Source organism: Metopolophium dirhodum, chromosome 1, assembly GCF_019925205.1.
Source record: "Metopolophium dirhodum isolate CAU chromosome 1, ASM1992520v1, whole genome shotgun sequence".
Classification (NCBI taxonomy): domain Eukaryota; kingdom Metazoa; phylum Arthropoda; class Insecta; order Hemiptera; family Aphididae; genus Metopolophium; species Metopolophium dirhodum.
Genome location: NC_083560.1, coordinates 18,369,388 through 18,388,567, shown reverse-complemented (window position 1 = coordinate 18,388,567; position 19,180 = coordinate 18,369,388). Strand labels below are relative to the sequence as shown.

General features: G+C 29.9%; 1 protein-coding gene across 1 annotated transcript in view; it reads right to left on the bottom strand.

The window, feature by feature from the left end:
* Window positions 1-243: 243 nt before the first annotated feature.
* LOC132933613 (uncharacterized) overlaps window positions 244-19,180 on the bottom strand; it is a 35,361-nt gene continuing 16,424 nt past the window's right edge. Inside the window, exons 6-26 of the mRNA XM_060999884.1 lie at window positions 18,695-18,802; window positions 18,507-18,623; window positions 16,245-16,419; window positions 15,944-16,097; window positions 15,727-15,853; window positions 15,463-15,548; window positions 14,958-15,360; window positions 14,144-14,319; window positions 12,631-12,754; window positions 10,064-10,212; window positions 9,002-9,151; window positions 7,662-8,901; window positions 6,458-6,987; window positions 2,212-2,505; window positions 1,899-2,104; window positions 1,562-1,782; window positions 1,230-1,450; window positions 732-1,099; window positions 529-652; window positions 351-440; window positions 244-261 (exon numbers count right to left, since the gene is read on the bottom strand). Coding sequence (XP_060855867.1) covers window positions 244-261; window positions 351-440; window positions 529-652; window positions 732-1,099; window positions 1,230-1,450; window positions 1,562-1,782; window positions 1,899-2,104; window positions 2,212-2,505; window positions 6,458-6,987; window positions 7,662-8,901; window positions 9,002-9,151; window positions 10,064-10,212; window positions 12,631-12,754; window positions 14,144-14,319; window positions 14,958-15,360; window positions 15,463-15,548; window positions 15,727-15,853; window positions 15,944-16,097; window positions 16,245-16,419; window positions 18,507-18,623; window positions 18,695-18,802 — 5,081 coding nt within the window. The remainder of the gene's footprint in view (window positions 262-350; window positions 441-528; window positions 653-731; window positions 1,100-1,229; window positions 1,451-1,561; window positions 1,783-1,898; window positions 2,105-2,211; window positions 2,506-6,457; window positions 6,988-7,661; window positions 8,902-9,001; window positions 9,152-10,063; window positions 10,213-12,630; window positions 12,755-14,143; window positions 14,320-14,957; window positions 15,361-15,462; window positions 15,549-15,726; window positions 15,854-15,943; window positions 16,098-16,244; window positions 16,420-18,506; window positions 18,624-18,694; window positions 18,803-19,180) is intronic.

Genomic DNA, 19,180 nt, shown 5'->3' with positions numbered 1-19,180 from the left:
CCCCCTCCCCCACGCTACAACATCAGTAAATAAATGTATTGAGGCATGCCACGATGTATCACCATAAAGATCACGACTGACATGAGTTTTTCATTTCATTATATTCAAATTTCGAATCAAAACAAAATAAAATAATATGACGTGTGGTTATTACTTACCAATAATTTTAGCATTGAAACGTTGGTATTAACGATTTTGTCATTGAACATATGTGAAAAGTTTGAGCGTTGAGTACATCTATTTCTATTGAACATTACCATGCTTAAAAAAAATTTAATTTAACTTAATTTGGTTTTCTTGATGAAAAATGTAATATTATGATATAATGGTAAAATAATAATATTTTATACTTTGGCTCCATTTTTTACGGTATGTTGATTGTTTTTTTTGAGCAATTTATGTTCCATAAGCATATTTTGATAGTCAATTATTCCATCAACCTTTATACAAAAAAAAATCTTATTTATTTTTGATATTATCTTTTGGTAATAAATGTCGAGATGTAGTAATAAAAATGATAATATTCACCAAAGTACTTTTCTTAGTTATTTCGATTTTCTCAAATTTCCGCTTTAATCGGTTGTGTTTTATTACATGCGTTTTCATTTTCATTGCTGAATTGCTGATCGTAAAGCATTCCAAACACTTCCATCTGTAGTAAACGAAAACATTGTTAATTAATAAAATGTTTATGAAAGAGTGAGAAAAAATAACAAAAACAGTTGCATTACAGTGTACTATTTATTTCTTTTAATAAGTGTTCTCGGAAAGATTCTTTTTCCTCGACTGCGAACTCGTTGCATACAGGACATTCGTATTTTGCCGTCGAGCACTTTAATTTCGAATAATCGTTCAGTTCGCTAGAAGGGTTGTCAAGTGTTTTCCCTTGATCTTCCGGTATGTTGAACGATTTAGCAGATGTCTTGCGCACGGAAGTCAATTTTATCGGAGTTTTTCGTGGTGAGGGTAACGCGGCCCTTGGTTCAGTGGCACCGTCAAAAGCTTCTGGCACATTTAGCGAAGGACTTTCTCTAGTCCTACCTTGTTTGTCAACGTTTGTTTGCTTGTCGGCTGGTTCGAGCTCTACATCTGGACTAATCTAAAAATGTTTTATTTTATTTTTATTTTTGAAAAACGGTCAATAATTTTCTAAGACAAGTACGTTAGCATAGTGCACAAGTTAATATATTGTCCATCGCAATATTTATCGGGCAGCTACAGGATCTTACTTTTTCAAAATGTGCATCCAAGTTTTTTACATCCAGAGATGGATGATGCAACGCGAAATGTTGTTCAAACACATCGTAATTACTGTGATCAAATTGACAAATAGGGCATCTAAACATTTTCTTTATTTTATGAACAATTGATAGGTGTGCAGCAATTTGTGATTCTGTATACTTAATACCAGGTTCACATATATTGCATTGCCATTTGGACGTTTCCATATCTATTTCAAGTGTTAGGAAATAAGTAAATGGCATTGGTATAATTTTACACATAGAGTACATACCTATGAGTCATTCAAACAAATTAGCTGTATAATAACATATACACAAACCTGGATAGTTGGATTTTCTAATCGCGATTACGTTTAAATTATTCTCGCCGCTCATTCTAAACGGGTGTTTTCTTGTCTGATGTGATTCTATTTTTGAACAGTCATAATGAATGTAATCACAGTACTGACAAATGTATAAGTTACTACCATGAAAATTATAATGATACGCCAATGCATGGAAACTGTCGAACGTAACAATTAATGGCCTACAATGTGGACATCTAGAAACGTATATATATATATAAAAACATATTATTATGATGAAATATAAACACGTTAATAAAGGAATATTGTGGTGCTGCAGTGCTCCTGCTTATAGTAACATAGTTATACTTACACAAAATACGAAAACTTGGAATGATCTTTCGTTATATGCTGCTGCAGATTTCCAAAATTCTCACTGAAGTGAAAACATTTGGGTAATGCACATCTAAAACGTTTTTGTTTTGGAACGAACTTGGGAATATGATTTACCAGCTGCAATGATTGAGGTTTAATAGTATTAATAGTTGATTCATCTATACTATTTTCAACTGTTTGACCCTGATAATACACATTTAGAGAAGAATCATTAAAAATAAATAGTTTTAAAGTGGAAGTACTACCTTTTCGTTTTGTTTTGCTTTAGATGAACAGAGTGAATTATTCACTGGCTCGGACACGGTTGCCGCAGGCTTGAGTTTATTTATTACAGATTTAGATAATATGTGTTTATTCAAGACGACCGGTTCTACTCCATGCCGGTTCAGGTGTGACACTAGATTAGATCGCACTTTAGTGTGGTAGTTGCACAGTAAACATCCTACCGGATTCAAGAAGTATGGTGTTAGCGGGATGTTGTCAATATTGCGAGGAGAAAAATACATGGATATTGTAACGCCCGGAATATTATCGTATAACCTTTTCCAGCAAGGTGTTTTTTTGTAGTCCACGGCGGCGACGTTCTATAATATTTGTAATAATAATAATAAATAAAAAAATTAATTAATTGATATATTATAATGTTATAACGGTGAATGGAGAATGTCGGTCGTATATCTAGGTATATGTAAATGTTTAATTCAATGATTAATCATTAAAAACGAATAAATAATACTGAGAAAAGGGTATGGATGTGAGTCTAAGGATTCCTATTTTATTATACTATATTATACTCAAGTTATGACAAAAGTTTATTGATTTGTTAGGTTTAACGGATGACATCATTCATATTTTACTAGTCAGGGGTAAACTTTTTACCGACTATTTTAAAAATAACAGATGTGTTTTTCTGCCGCTGTTTTTACTTGTTTTTTCAATATAATGAATTCCCCATGGCATTTCTGTGTTATTAAATTAGAGCGGTACAGACAGGTTGTCATTTAGTATTTCTCTCACTTAGTATTGGGGTTGTTTTTAATTAATTAAATTATAAATGTGTCAACAAAAGTACAAAAATTATTTGATGTGTAAAATTTAAAATAAACTTAAAATTTAAAAAAACTGGGGTAGTTGCTCTGATATATATTTATTAGTGTCGGGTGTACCTCGTCATTGTATAATTCACTGTAAAGGATTTGTTGAATACGATTTCAATAATAAATCATTGTATACAATGAAAAACTACTCAGAGCGGAGACAGACTGTTAGCCTATAACTAAGGACACTTCATTTATTTTTTCTTTGAACCATCTGAATTTTTGTAACCCTCTCCTTCCTTTGTTTGAATCTTTTTTAACAAATAAACAACAGTAGCTAGAAATCTTTGGTATCAGATCAAATATTTTGTGGCCACCTTCTTGTGTACCCCAAGATGGATTCTTATTACCAATTTTGTTTTCATTTGTTGCCAATAGTGTAATGTCAATAAATAATGTCTTGACTCCTTGTAACTACATTTGTTTCGCATACTACATAAACTTTTTATGAAAATAAATTCAGCTGAGAATTGTTTAAACCGACCCGATATATATTTTGTTTATAATCATTTATAGAAATGAGACAAAAATACAAAATTATCAAATATTTATATAATATATCTACCACAAAAACTGCCAAAATATTTTGAAAATTATATAACTTTTATAAAATGCTAATATAAATAATATTTGAAAATTATCAAATCTCTAGTCATTCATTTTTGAATGACAAAAAAAAATTAAAACGGATTTTTGTAGTTTATTTTGAAAAGTAAAGGAAATTGTTTCCTCTTGACTACCAAAAGTATGAACTAGATTCTATTTGCTGGAACCAACGCTTGTAAAGTTATAATAGCATTATGATTATAACGTTAATATGTAGTAAACCATTAAATAAAACATAACGCAAAATGTAATTTATAGAATATCATTAAACGCAAAATAACGCAAAACGTAAATTATTGAATATCATTGAATGAAAAATAACACAAAATGAAATGTTTAAATCTATTTACATGAAAGGTCTATTTATTTCGTAGAAACATTAAATATTTCATGCAAAACAATTTAAGAATTGATTATATTTTATTCTGTGACCGGGCCATATTAGTTATTATTTTTAAATTTAATAGGTATTACACTATTTGAGATAACGATAAACACAAAACGTATATAACGTTTTAGTTCTAAATAACGATAAACGCAAAAATGTTGTAACATTTTAATTGTAAATATGAAATAACATAAAACGGAATTTTGTTCTGAAATGCAACCCCTGACTGGAACTGCGATAATTTGGAGCATTAATTCAAAATTTTATCGCACGATAATAAATTCAGCTGTGACATATCAACGAACGATAATTAGACAGATCATACGACATCTGAGCGCAAAAAAAGTCGGTGCACATCATGTTTATTAAAATATACTAAATTAATTAGATATATTTAAAGTTTACCAATATAATATAATATGTGCCAAAGTAAAATCGTGTTAAAATTATTATTATTATTATTGCTAAATATAAGTGTGGCGGCCTGACGCAGTACAAATAATTCCATAAAATAAGTATTTTTTTAAAATTAAAATCATGGAATATTCCTTAGAAGTATTCAGGGAGCTGTCGGTTTTTGAAATCTTTGTATACACGTACAATTTTTTTTGTTGTATTACACTTATTTTTGGTTGGGTCAAACGTCTCTAGCAATGAGTTGTTCGATAGCTATCTTATCAAAACTATCTTCTTTTTTTATACAGTCAATACATTTACGTACCTATGGTAGGATATGAAGGCATTAAAAGAACATAAAACCCATTATTCCAAATAAATAATATGTCCCATTTACACTTAAATCTTTTGCCTTAAATAGAAATAGTAAACTTGAATTTTATCTTTAGAAATTTGAATTTAATAGAATTCAACACTGCCTTTACGAATACATTGAAAAATGAAGTTGGATTTAAATCTGATTTTGTTAATTTTAAATCAAGGAAAATAGTAATATAGGTGCTTAGGTATGTCATTAGAAAACTGAACTGTATGTATCGTATATAATTGTTTAAATAAATTGGCACATGATGAAAATGTACCGTTAGATAACCAGTGTTTCAAACAGGTATGCCAGAAGTCCTAAATTTTTCCATGTAAAACAATTGAAATTTGATCATCAACATTTCACTGGAAAAAATAACTCCACTCCTCTCAATGTATTTTGGAATAAATCAGGTATTTCGAAAAGTAAATAATTTGGGTTGGCTGTGGCAATAAATTTGTTTAATTTGGCGTACACGTTGTATTGTTATTTTCAAAGCACTCGAGTTTAGTAGCTGGGCTGACACTGCGCAGGTAACTAATTAAAATTAATTTTAAATATAAAATCTAAGGTATAATAATACCCATATTTTTAAATTTATTATTTGTTGCGTTGAATCGCCACGCACTAAAATGTCGTATGCGCTTAATTGACGCCTGCCAAAATGTTGATTACAATTCACTCCAACTTGCTATATCAAAGGTATGCAAAGGTATATCAAAGGTTGAATATCTGAGTATTTTTACTTCTCCTAAGGTTGATTTTAGACATATAAAAAAGAATCAAATATCATTGTAAAACCAATACCTACATTCATATGTCCACTCAGAATCGTATACTTACGAGTAAGGCAAAGGACTTGTAACCATGAAAGCCACAAAATATGCATTTTAAAAATAAAATTTAATGCTGGCAATAATGTGCCTATAATATAATAACATAATAATCTAGTGACATCAAATTTTAAACGATTATCGATCTATTAATAAAATAAATTTACGGAAAATTTATCTTACCACCGACATTTAAAAACCATTCGACAAAAATAAAAAATTAATTTATGTTTTGGTTGTGAAATTTAAAATAAAAACTTTGGTATAGGAAAAATTGATAAAATTGTTAATTACGTTAAAATATATATCCAGTACTATAAAATTAAAGAAATATTCCCAACATAATATCAAAATTTCAAAACTAGTTTGTAAAAACATGAAATTTGTTTGTTTTGTACTCTGCTATTTTTGTGACTGTGCAAAACAAATATGCAAATGCTACGAGTTAGTCTGCCCTACATATGAAGAACCTTAACAAATTGCATAACACATTATGACCTACAAATAACAATAAAACTAAGCAAAAGTAAAAAAAAATAGAAATATTTTTAAAGTTTTATCATGCCTAGAAAATGCTATGTATTTAATGGAAAGTCTCTGCGATAATTTCTGTCTGGGATTGAAAAAAAAATTGAACAACATTGATTTATTCGATAGGTAGTTTTTATAACATTTTCCATTATTTTATGTTAGTTTTTTCCAATTAATAAACTCTAATTAAATTCTTATTTTGACCGAGTTTAAACCATATAAAAATTGATATCGAAAACCACTTTCAACCGGAAGATTACAAATGTAGGTACAACACATATTCCGATCCAAAAAATTTTAGTCCAAAAAATATATACTTACGTTGGTGCTCTCATTGGAATATTTTCTTTTCGTGGTCTTGTGTTGTTGTAGTGATTCATCCGGGTTACGTTCAACCTGCTGTTTCGAGATATTCGTAGTATTTCCAATCGTAGTCAATTGCAAATCATCGTCTTTACTAACAACTTTAGATCGTTTCATGTTTTCGACGGTTTTACAGATTTCCGTGTAAAAGCTACTGTCGTTTGCTCGTTTTTGTCGTTTCAAACATTTGTCCTCACACACGAGAAATCGGTCCTTCTCGATATTAGTCGCGTTAATATCTACGGGCACGAACTCGACGTTGGAGATATTGTGTACTTCTTTTACATGGCTCTTGGCCGTGTCACTAGACGGTAACTTCAAGTTGCAAAAAGTACACGTAAAACAGTTCAGCACAGGGAGCCTCGGAAATTTGACAACATCAAATGTCGACTCCACCTGTGCCAGGCAAAAAGTACACTCCGTGGGACTTTCCGTGGGACACTTCTTCAAGTGATCTTGATACGAAATTCCGGCTGGGATGACTTTATCTGAAATGCAGGCGATTAAGATAACAACTCCAAGGTTTGATGTTAAACTTAACAAAGTCGAATTCATAGGCGTAAATTACGGCGTTCAACCAGCGGGAACAAAACCTAAGCCTCGTATTTTGGCAGAAAACTGACAAAGATAGCTCTGTTCACTTTGCCATAATATCATACAAACGAGAATAATATAATAATTACAATATCATTTCCAGACATATGAATGGTATATTTTTTATTTATTTATTTATAATTACACTATTACATTGATTTAGGTTTTGGTTAGGTGACTTTGCAAAAATCTCTGAAGACTTTAAATTATAATTATTAAACATCAATTAATTTTATATTTTTTATATGATCTAACTATTAATTAAACCCTAACCTACCTTAAATCGCTCTTACAACAATGCTTACCTAATCATCATCAATATTTGTTCGATAGAAAATAATCGTTCACGTATAATGTGATATAGTTAATATTGGTAAAATTATTATTATTACATGATCATAAATTTTACATAATATATATTATATTTAATCAAAGCCTTGGAATAGTCGAAATAAATTAAACGATAAATTCGGAGATTCGTGTTCAATTTCTATCATGTCACCAAGCCCGCTCATGTCCCACCTTATTTGCGCCTATGAAATCGATAATATAACTTTAGTAAACGTACCACTACTTTTTTTAGAAATCAACTTACACTGCTCTATCGATCCGTCGGATGAAGTGATTTCTAAAGACTTTTCTTTAACTGGTTTCCTAATAGTTTTTTTTGATTTAATATTTTTTTTAATATCATGAATTGCCAGTTGTGATGATTTATTTTTCTCATTTTCGATTGATGCCCCACTATTTGGAATTCGTTCTACATCATCTCGTGGAACGTTTCTTTTCGCTTCGTCAGATATAACCGTGTTGTTTTTGTTATCAATTTCCAGTTTTGTTGTGTTATTTTTTCTAATATCATGAATTGCCAGTTGTGATGATTTATTTTTGTCATTTTCGATTGATGCCTCACTATTTGGAATTCGTTTTGAATTATCTCTTGGAACGTTTCTTTTCGCTTTATCAGATATAACCGTATTGTTTTTGTTATCAATTTCCGGTTTTGATATGTTATTTTTTCTAATATCATGAATTGCCAGTTGGGATAATTTCTTTTTTTCTTTTTCGATTGATGCCCCACTATTCGGAAATCGTTTTTCATCATCTTTTGGAACGTTTCGTTTCGCTTCGTCAGATATAACCGTATTATTTTTGTTATCAATTTCCGGTTTTATTGTGTTTTTTGATGGGTGAACATTTCTCGTACTTCTTCTTAAGATCTGTGTAGTATTTTCAATGTCAACTGTTTTCGTATTTGCACTCGTGTTTCTTGAACTCGTTTGACGAATTTCATTCTTTTTACATGTATTGTCCAATCTCTTATTTGCATGTTTTTTGGACCTATCGATCCGATCGTCAAATGAAGGGGTTTTTAAGCCTTTTTCTTTAAATGGTTTTCCAAATTTTTTTTTTAATTCAGAATTGTTCATAATTTCATAAATTGACAGTTGTGATGATTTTTTTTTCTCATTTACGATTGATGCCTCAACATTTGGAATTTGTTGTTCATCTCTTGGAACGTTTCTTTTTGCTCCGTCAGATATAATCGTATTATTCTTGTTGTCAATGGCTAGCTTTAGTGTGTTTTTTGATGGGCGAATCACTTCTTTAATACTTCGTTTTGAGACCTGAGTAGTATTGTCGATGTTAACTGATTTCACATTTGTACATATTGTGTCAGCGGGATCTGTTTGACATTTTTTTTTATTAAGATCTTTTAGTGATTTTGCATTCACAACTTTTATTATACCAGCGGGTATAGATTTCTTAATGTTTAAAATTATAAGATTTTCAATCTTTTTGTCGTCCTGCAACAAATCATTGTAAACAATATCAATAATTATTGTTATTCTATACTGTTATTAACTACTATTATATGTAAACGTTATTCTTTAATAATGTACTTACGCAAAAAATGTTTATCGGACTTCGTTCCAAGCATAACGGTTCGTATTCAAAATGCTCCATCGCTAAGTGAATGATCATGTGATTGAGCAATTCTGTACCAAATAGGCAAAAAATACATTGATATGTGTTTATATTGTGCACACTAAAATGCTGAAAAATATAAATTATAATTTATTAGAAATAATTATGTAAACTATTATTGGTACATTATTATTATCATCGAGGCTGAGCATTATTGAGTTAATAAGTTAAAGTTAAGTTAATTTAAACGTATAAACTTATTTTGATAGTTTGATATTTTAGTGAATTTGACCTTAAACTTAACTCATATACCTCTGCTTAAACTTTAAATCAAATTATAGTTTCTTAATTATCCCAGTTGAGTTAATTTTGAATTTTCATTATATTACCCAGAGAATTATGTCTATATATTACCATATATTATGTTACCACTGTAACTTTGTTGAATATGAAAAATATAATAAGAAAAAAATATGTTACGAGTATTTACGAAGAATTTCTTATTTATATTTGTAGATAAATACCATTAATAAAGAAGGGCTATTAGTTCCCCATGTAAGAGCATTAATACGACAATCATGAATTTTCTATTAGTTTAACTGAGTAAAAAAAAATCATTAACTTGCCTAGAATTGGTTATTATTAGGTATATTATGTTATTTTGCAGAGAGACTTAAAGATATAAACGACATGTGTCTCAGATGGCAATAGAAATTTAAGTTATTATTATATTTATATTTAATATTATATTACAATATTATGTAAGCCGGAGTTCCATCAATTTGACGGTTTTCTCCACACTCGTATATGAATATCTCAATTAATTCATTTTATTTTACAAAAAGTATAAAATCGTATACTTTTAATATAACATTATTGTACCTAAAAATTGTATATTTTTCTAAATAAAAAAAAAATAAGTATAATATGTATATAATTACAAGACTTCGTGCAGAGTATTAAAAATGTGTTAAAAAATGAAAGTCAACAAGTTATAAAAATGTAAGCTAATTATATAATATAAACAAATTACATGCTTACTTTAACGAACGATATCGGATTGAACGCTTCAAATCCATTTCCATCGTGTTTATCACAAATGTTGCAATAGAATTGGCCACACTCTACATGATCGTGGCTCAAATGATACAAGAAATCACTATTCATATAAGAATAGAAAGCACAGTTTCCTAAACGAGTTAAGACAACATTTTAGGCTTAATCGGGAAGAAAATATCGATTTTTGTCAGGAATAGTATTTTATTATCATTAAACAGAGGCACAGTGTGATTAAATTAATAACACATCACTCATTATTTCAATATTGTGTTTCTTTTTTGAAAATATGTTTTTACACGGTTTCAAGTCGCTACAAAACAACATTTGTTTAAAGATATTATATTTTTATCCTTATAATTGTTTATGTTTTTTGATTTGTTCAATGACCACTTACAATTGTCATTTCATATTCTAAAACAAAATGTTTTTCTGAATATTTAAAAACAAAAAAAATTGTATTTCGGACCATTAGCTTATGAGTGATAAGCATTAAAAGTATAGATTAGCTGAGTGGAGTAATACGCAGTTATCCCACAAAATGTTTGTCCACTTCACCCCCTATCATCAAAACTTTAAATAGTGATTACTCATAAACTATACTCGTCCTAAATTAGATTTGTATGCAACAAAAATACTAATGAAAATGTAATATACTGCTTTAGAACACGACATTACAACTGTACGTTGTCATTGAAACAAGTAAAACACTTATAAAGATAAAAAAATAAAATTTTTTTATAAAAATCTTGTTTTAAACCGACTTCAAATCGTGTAAAAACATAATTTTAAAAAGTCAATATACCTTTCGAAATATTGAGTAATTAGTGTCGTGTGATAAAATAATCACCCAGAACATCGAAGTATCTTTACACATTAGGTTAGTACTTATTAAGTGTGGGACAGTAATATAGATTCACGGAATAGAAAATAAACGAATATTATCTGTATTATTCAAATTATAAAATTTGCACCTATCATAGAGTAAAATAAAATACAATTCGATAAAATAATACAGGTGGATACGTTACAGCGTTGATGCCTAGAACTATATTAAAATTACGTTTTTTTTTAAATTTTAATAATCAAATGAAACATTTTACGAAAACACTATTTTTTGGAATTTTTTACTCTATTTATAAGAATCCTACGCAAATATCAAGTTTTATAAAAACTAATGTTTCACGCAGGAATCCAAAAGATCGAATAGATATTTAAAAAATAATGTACCTACCTAGGTAAACAAAAGTTAAAACTAACAGATTTAGTATACGTTTGTTTGTTTGGTAATATTTAAATTTAAATCAAAGTAGTTGTAAAAATATAAGCTCATAGCAACGTCACGTCCGCACCCCGAGTTCTAAATTGTTGTACGAAATGTTCACAAGGGGCTGTAATCAATTTGTAACAAAATTTGAATCATCGCTGGCAACCGGTCAACTTAAAACCAAATTTACAGGATTTAAGTTAAGTGATGTATCTCGAATTTTGAGTTATATTTGGTTACAAAATTATTACAAGATTTTTTTAAAATGTCAAGTTAAAGAGATAATTTTGAAGAATATCGGGAAAACGGTCACGATGATGACTGTCCCATTTTTAACGGGTTTTAACGGGTTTTAACGGGATTTGAGTTAAGTGAGGAATTTTGCACTTTGGTTACCAAATTTGGTAACAAAATAGTGTAAAGTCTTGTGAAAATTTAAAATCAAAAAAATAACTTTAAACGGTACTTGTACATTTTAATTCTTAACTTCCATTTTAAGTTAAGAAACGGTTACATAATCGTATGACAATTTTGTACGAAATTCAGAACTTTTTGTGCTGGTGTAACGTTGTTCTTGATGATACTTTTTCTACATTTGGAAATAATTCTGGTTGTTCAGCTAAAATAAAAAAGAGATAAACAGTTTTTTATTTAATTTAAAAATACTGTTTATCTTCGGTTGCCTTCAATCTCAACTATATTTCACTGTTAAAAATGTACCTATCGGCCGTTTTTTTTTTTAATGGTCGAGTAATAACTACAACAGGTCTACAGTGAAAATCTATTTTAGCGACTACGAGAATAATACGTGCCTAAACGAAACTTAAATCATTAAACTACCTAATTAGAGATTAATTGTGTATAAAATACTTCTAAACTAGATAAGTTGTCATGAAAAGTGTTTTAAAGACTTTAATTTTAACTATTCCACGATGCATAGAATAATAATAATAATTACAATATTAGAGGTGAGTCGAACTCAAAAATATGGTTTCGAGCCGAACAATTTAGTGTGATGTCGACTCAAACCGAACATTTCTTTTGATACAAAACTGAACCCAAACAGAGTTTTTGAATGAAATTCCGTACCAAGCTTTTTGTTTTATGTCCAACGGAAATAAAAACATTTTCGTTCGAATCGTTTGACGTGTTCGAAATGTTTTGAGGTTCAGTTTAATTATAGAATTTCAAACTTTTTGTTCGGTTCGATTTTTCAAACTTCGAACAGTTTGACCCACCTCTAGTACTAATTGTACATTATTTAAAATAAATTTCAAAAGCTTACCGATGTTGCAAACGTAACGCAACACGAATTTGTTAAAGTCAACCACCTTAACAATTTCCTTGCTTTTGTCATCCCGATCCTTGAGTTGTAATATCGAAGGTTTCTTTTCGCCGTGAATTATATACTAAAAATTAACGATAATAAACAACGATAGTTATTATATTTTATCAAACCTTCATGGCCAGCGCGATGACTATCGAAATATTAGGCGCATCCGAGTCGAGTCTATACTGGGAGTCCCTGTCGAGTCCCTACCGAGTGGAGGGGGGGGGAGTTAATCACTGGCAGTAGTTGAGTCCTAGATTATTTTAGGTAATATATACAAATATTGAAATATAAAATAAAAACGATTTCAAAAATGGAAAAAACAAATATTAAAAATACATATATATATAATAATATGATTAACTACGTTTCAAAAATATCACTTTATTGTGTAATTCAAAATTTATTTAACTGTACCCTAAATCGTACCCTCAATAATTCACTTCGTGCCTAAAAATCTGCAGAAAAATTAGTTGATTCGATTTTGTAAAATGTTGTAAAGTCTTTTCACAGCACAAAAGTGGTTTTTTAAATCATAATTTATATTTTGTAAAATTCTAACAACTTATATTTTTATTAGCAAAAAAACATTTTTAACCATACTAGCAGTGGTCAAAAATAGATCATAGACACTTTTAATTGGCAAAGTCTGTCAAAATAGTAAGGAAAACGTTAGTTTAGTGTGGTACTCATCGAAAAAAATTCGGGACCCAACTAGTATAGGAATTTTAATTTCGGGAACCAACTCGGATGCAACCGAAATATTATGGGAAAGTAATGTAAGGAATGTAGCAGGCAACTCGATATATTTCATTTGCTAGGAAAATTGATGAATTATATGTATGTTTTTGAATGATTGCTTATGTATGATTGTACGTAAAAAATTTAAAAAAAATTCGATTACCTATATTTCAGAAATAAAATATATTAATTTTTTATTTGTTTTCATTTTTCAATAAGAAATTGAGTACCTGTGTAGCACAGAGTTCTAAATTCTAACGACACTCTATTAAATATGACATTAAAATTATTGAATTAATAATTACAAAATTAGTTTTGCCACCTACCAACTTGTATATTTAAAAAGGTAAAGTCAAAATAATATTTTTAAAAGTATTTGAAAACATGTCATCTTGTCAAAGTATTTGCAAATGGATGTATAATTCTGAATTCGTATCCGTAACTATTTAAATACAATTTTATAAGTAATTTTTACGAGAATGTTAAATATACTAAAGCTAAACCGTAAGGTTATGTGAAATGCCTCAATAGCACGTGGCTTTTCGTTTTGTACTGGGCACTTATTGACCTATTAAACATATCGTTCTGCTTGTCAGCCAGCCGTTGCAAAGTTTATGGAAATATTTTTTTACAAGAGAGATATTTTTGCAGTACATATTAAACGGGTACTTGCAGACATTATAACCAGATATAACTTGGGTACTCTGACCACGGGTCACCGACTTACCTCGTGGACTAAGACGTGAGACGCCGTGTACGCGCGGTACAAGCAATACTGACAGAAGTATTTGCAAAAACTATAGTTGTCGAAGATGTGATTGGCCAACGCGTCTATGTTGATCATATCGAACGACTTGAAGCAATACATGCATATCATGAACTGAAGAGTTTTCTTCTGGCTTTCTGAAACAATAGAATAATACAACAACCATTATAATAAAATACGTCAAAGTACTGTAAAACGCGTTTCAACATGGCACGTAGAGCTCCAAAAGGAGTGTTGAAAATAATTGGACCAAGAACAAAAAATAAATTATCGAGAAATAAGAAAATCGTTCCATTACAAATTGTTAATTTACAGGTTAATATACAAATTTTTTTTTTCTTATTTATCATTTACTGATCATTAACTTCAATTTAAGTTTCTGGTAGAGAATTTTATCTAGTAAATACTTATTGAAATTGAAAATTGAAAATTCTTATTACTTTATAAAATAATCGGAAAAACTAAAAAAACAAAAAACATTTGAGCAATTGTCTATAATATTGTCGATAAAAATGTTTCGCTCCTCCAACAAGTTTAAAAACGTAACAAAATGTTCTATTTAAGTGGCCAATACTGTAATTTAAAAGCAAAAATGTTGTTCGCAATTTCACAAATGTTTTACACGAAGTGATTTGGGTACTTATCTTTTTGAGTTAGACAACATAACAACAAACTCGCTCAGTTCTCACGTGGGTAACCAATAGTAATAGGATATATTATTAAAACAGTGGCCTTGAAAGAATAATACAAATAATAGCAATCGTGTAAGTCTTACTTGCTTTACGACAATGGTCGTTCAAGTGTGGCACGAACGTTTTCCGGCGGCTGAACACCGCACTGCATTTTTTCCCCGAGCATTTATAAAGGCTCACTTGATCGGCTTCGGTCGTCATTTTATCGCTTAGCCACTTCGCCTTTACGCGGTCCGAAATTATGCCTTTTAGCGTCCGGCTATAATCTTTTCTGTAACTGGTGTCCACCAACTGATGGGACGTGCCGTCGTCGTTGGCGCGTTCGCCGTTGTTGACGACCTGTTGCCCCGGTTCGAGGCGTTTGTTGTTTTTCGTCTCCACGGTATCGCATTGTATATTTGCGTCCTCCCACTTGCCGAACAAATTATTTTCCGTGATCTGGTCACTGGTATCAATATCAGTAATTTCGACAATCTCTACGTCGTCCTAAATTTGCAAAAAAAAAAAAAACAAAACGTAAACATTTAAAATGTCAGATTCCGAAATATTATAGTTTCAGAATCAATTCAATGGAATAATATTATTTACGTCTGACAAATTTGTAATGTCGATAACCGGCGGGCTTGAATTTGGGTTAATTCCAATGTTATAAGCTCGACGTATCTTTGCTGGCTCTGTTAAATAATTTCACAAAAAAAAGATTTAGGTAGGGTTTATATTATTCTAACTATCATAGCGCTAAGTTCAAGTATTGTGTATATTTTTAAATATTAATAAATTAATGAATATAAGATACGAGTAGACCTACAATAATTGTAATATTACCCGCAATACGTGTAAGACTAAACTTACCGAAACCTTTATCCAACGTTATTTGTATATTATTGTCCGTTATGGATTTCAACAAGGGTAGTTCTGTGACTTTAGGAACTAAATGGTTATGGTCGTTTTTGAATCTCACAATTGCTGGTAAACCGTTCTAAACACACCATATACCAACATAACTTAGAGTAGAATATGATGAACATTTTCAAGAGAGTTAACAAAATAAAACAAATATAATATTTACTTTTAAATAGGGATCGCTATTTTTTCCTCTTATGGTTGAGCATTTTATTTTAATGTCAATTTCTGATTGGCACTCACATTTGTCTGGCTTTATTTTTTTATCTGGTTTTTTTAAAAGCTTAAACAAACCATTGTGAAGACATCCAAAGATTTTACTATAGTAATTGCGTTTAAAAAATAAATACACATATTGTAATTATTAATAAAAATATGTCCCATTTAATTTTTTTCCGACAAAGCGATTGACATGCAGATTCGTTTTGCACACAGTGCCATAATATGATAATAAATGTAATACTTACCAAACGTCATATTTTTGGGATTTAAAGGATTTCAAAACGCGCCAACTCGTTTGGGTTCGTTGTGAATATAACTGTATGAAGTTGAAAATATCATCTTCGGTGTGTAGATTAACGCGAAATAAACTGTGGTTAATTTTGATTATATTATAAAAATAATCCATCTCAAAATGTTCACCTTAAGAAGATAAGACGAATTTCATATGCAATTATCTAGTCACAGTTCACAATGATCACAATTATCTGTGACATGTGTATAAGATTCTTAAAATATTAATAAAACTGTAGTATTCAGTTAAAAATATGTAACATATGTAATTATAAGTAATTATAGTAACCTGTATTACCTGGTTGTAAGAAATTTCCGCACATTTTAAATTTATTATTATTAAACCAGATAGTTTATCCGATTTGAGTATCATACCTACGCCCATTTACTATGTTTTTTTTGTTTACAAATAATAATTGATGAATTGAACTATGAAATAATATGAGAGGGGTTTTTATCAATGAAACATCGTGTTTTGATAAAAGGTATACTGTAAGACTTGTTGATTTGGCGACCGAGAACGTGGCCACAATCGACCTTTTTTTAAAACGGTTTACGATTATTGGGCTACTGAAATTGTACAATTACATCGGGTAGACCCGCCGGTGATTAAGTCAATATTTTGAGCGTCAATATTTTTTTACTATTGATTCTGTTAAGCAGATGTTTGGGTTAAAATTATAAGCGTAGAAATGTTGGAAAATTCCAGGTAACGAACTTGAATGAAATAAAAAAACGCGAAGAAGGGGAAAAAACAGATTTGAATCTGTGAATAACTGTTTCGCATTATCCGAATAAAAAAATTTTAAGTATTTGAAAAAAAAAAATAAGATAATTTGACTATGTTTATGTACCCTGTTTCTATTGTATATTTATTTATATTTATTCAAAAAAAAAAACAAACAGTAACTGAAATGTTTTTTGACAAGAAAACAATCGATTAAAATGTAATAAAAGAAAACAAAAAATCTAACGATTTAACTTTTTTTAATTAATAAAGTACCGGAACCGAACCGGAAATTTTAAATTTAATAGGTTCTTTAGGTAAAAAAAAAATAATTTTATTTATCATAATTTTTTTTATTACTGTTTAATGTATAAACTATGAATGATCATATGAATTTTCTAATATTTCTCATACTATTAATTAAAACCCGCATTTCGGATAGGTATTTAAAATTATTATACTTTTCTGTACTTAAATTATTTGTAACCAGTACAGAAATTATTTAGAACCAATACCTTTATTTTTTTTTTTTTTTATCAAAAAACTAGAACCGAACCGGAACAGTTATTTTATTTCTTCGAGAACCAGTACCTGGACGGATATCAATGAATTCAAAAGGTTCCAGTTCCAGGTTCGTAGCTTCCATGTTCAACATATAAAGGTCACTACAGAGTAACTCATATCAGTACTATTACCAAACGGTTTCTCGGTATGGCACAACATTTTTTTCCCACAGATTTTGTAGAACAAAAATTATTGCCATTTGTTCATGAACACATTTGTGTAAGGAACTAGGCAAAAGTGCAACATCTTGCACAACATGCATTTTTTTTCGGCTGCTGAAAATCGAATTTTTTTTTGCTAATATCATTTTATAGGACTCCCGATGGTTTCACAGATAAAAAAACGATTATTACGATCGAATATAAATTTACACCTGTAACACATATTTGATCGACAAAATCCAAATGACCTTGTTAAATAACAGGGCAGCTTACATTTAACAGAGTTTAAGAAGCAGTTAGTCCACGGGCGTTTAAGTTTTCACGGGCAACGCCAAGCCACGATCAGCCAGTGCAATAATATAATATTGAGTTCCAATATTATGAAATGTATTTGTTGTAGGTAGATACTACTTCAACAATACTTTCAGTCATAACTAAAGCGTTTACGTGTCTATATCATCGTACCTACCAATAATGCGTTACATTGTTACACGTAATAGTATCGATTTAAACTTTTTTCATTTGAAAACGGGTGATAAATATTAACATTGAAATCAAGAAGAATTATAATAATACTATGCTGCCGGGGACAGGAACTTTTCAGCAAAAACCATTGTTTTAAAAAAATTGTATTGTCAGCTACCGATGGTGGAAATAACATATAGGTATATAAAATATGTAAGGTAACAATAAAATCGTTGAAGGCTCCGCTAAAGATTGATTACGATATTCATTTTTAAATTCTGTCTCGATTTTTAACTCACCGACAGGTTGTACGTCAGTGGGCGGTTCGTCAGCGGACCATACGTTGTCGATAATTTCGTATACCTCAGTGTCTTCGTTTTCCACGGAGGGCACATTTAGTTCGGTGTTCAGAACTTCTAAAAACAGTTAATGTATTATCAGTGGATTTCGTTTCAACGACGTCACCGTAATATGATGTTTGTGGTACCTATATTTGATTCATTCGCGTCACGTGTTTCAGAATTTTCTTCAACAATGCAGTCAAGAAATGGATCTACAGGTTCTTCATTGTCCACTCCAAATTCGACGTTATGAACTGATAAAACAATATTTAAGTGAATAAATCTAAGCGGCTAGCTTATTATAAAGTGGTCTATATGAAAAATTCAAAACAGGACTAAAATAGTTTCGATATTGTTTCTAAATTAATATTGAATGTACCTAGGTCGACCTAGGGTAAAGATCTTTATGTTAATTTTTAATTGTATTGTACATGACAGATAGGTACTGCTTACATAAAGCTCAACAGAACTTTATATTGTATTATACGTCTTCCTACTGAGTAGATTCTCAGTCGTATAAAGATCTTATTAAATAGGTAATAATTTGGATTTAACTTACAATCATATTATCATGTTGTTGCTATGTGATAATGATAACCGTATCATATATTTTTCAAAATTATACCGTCAAC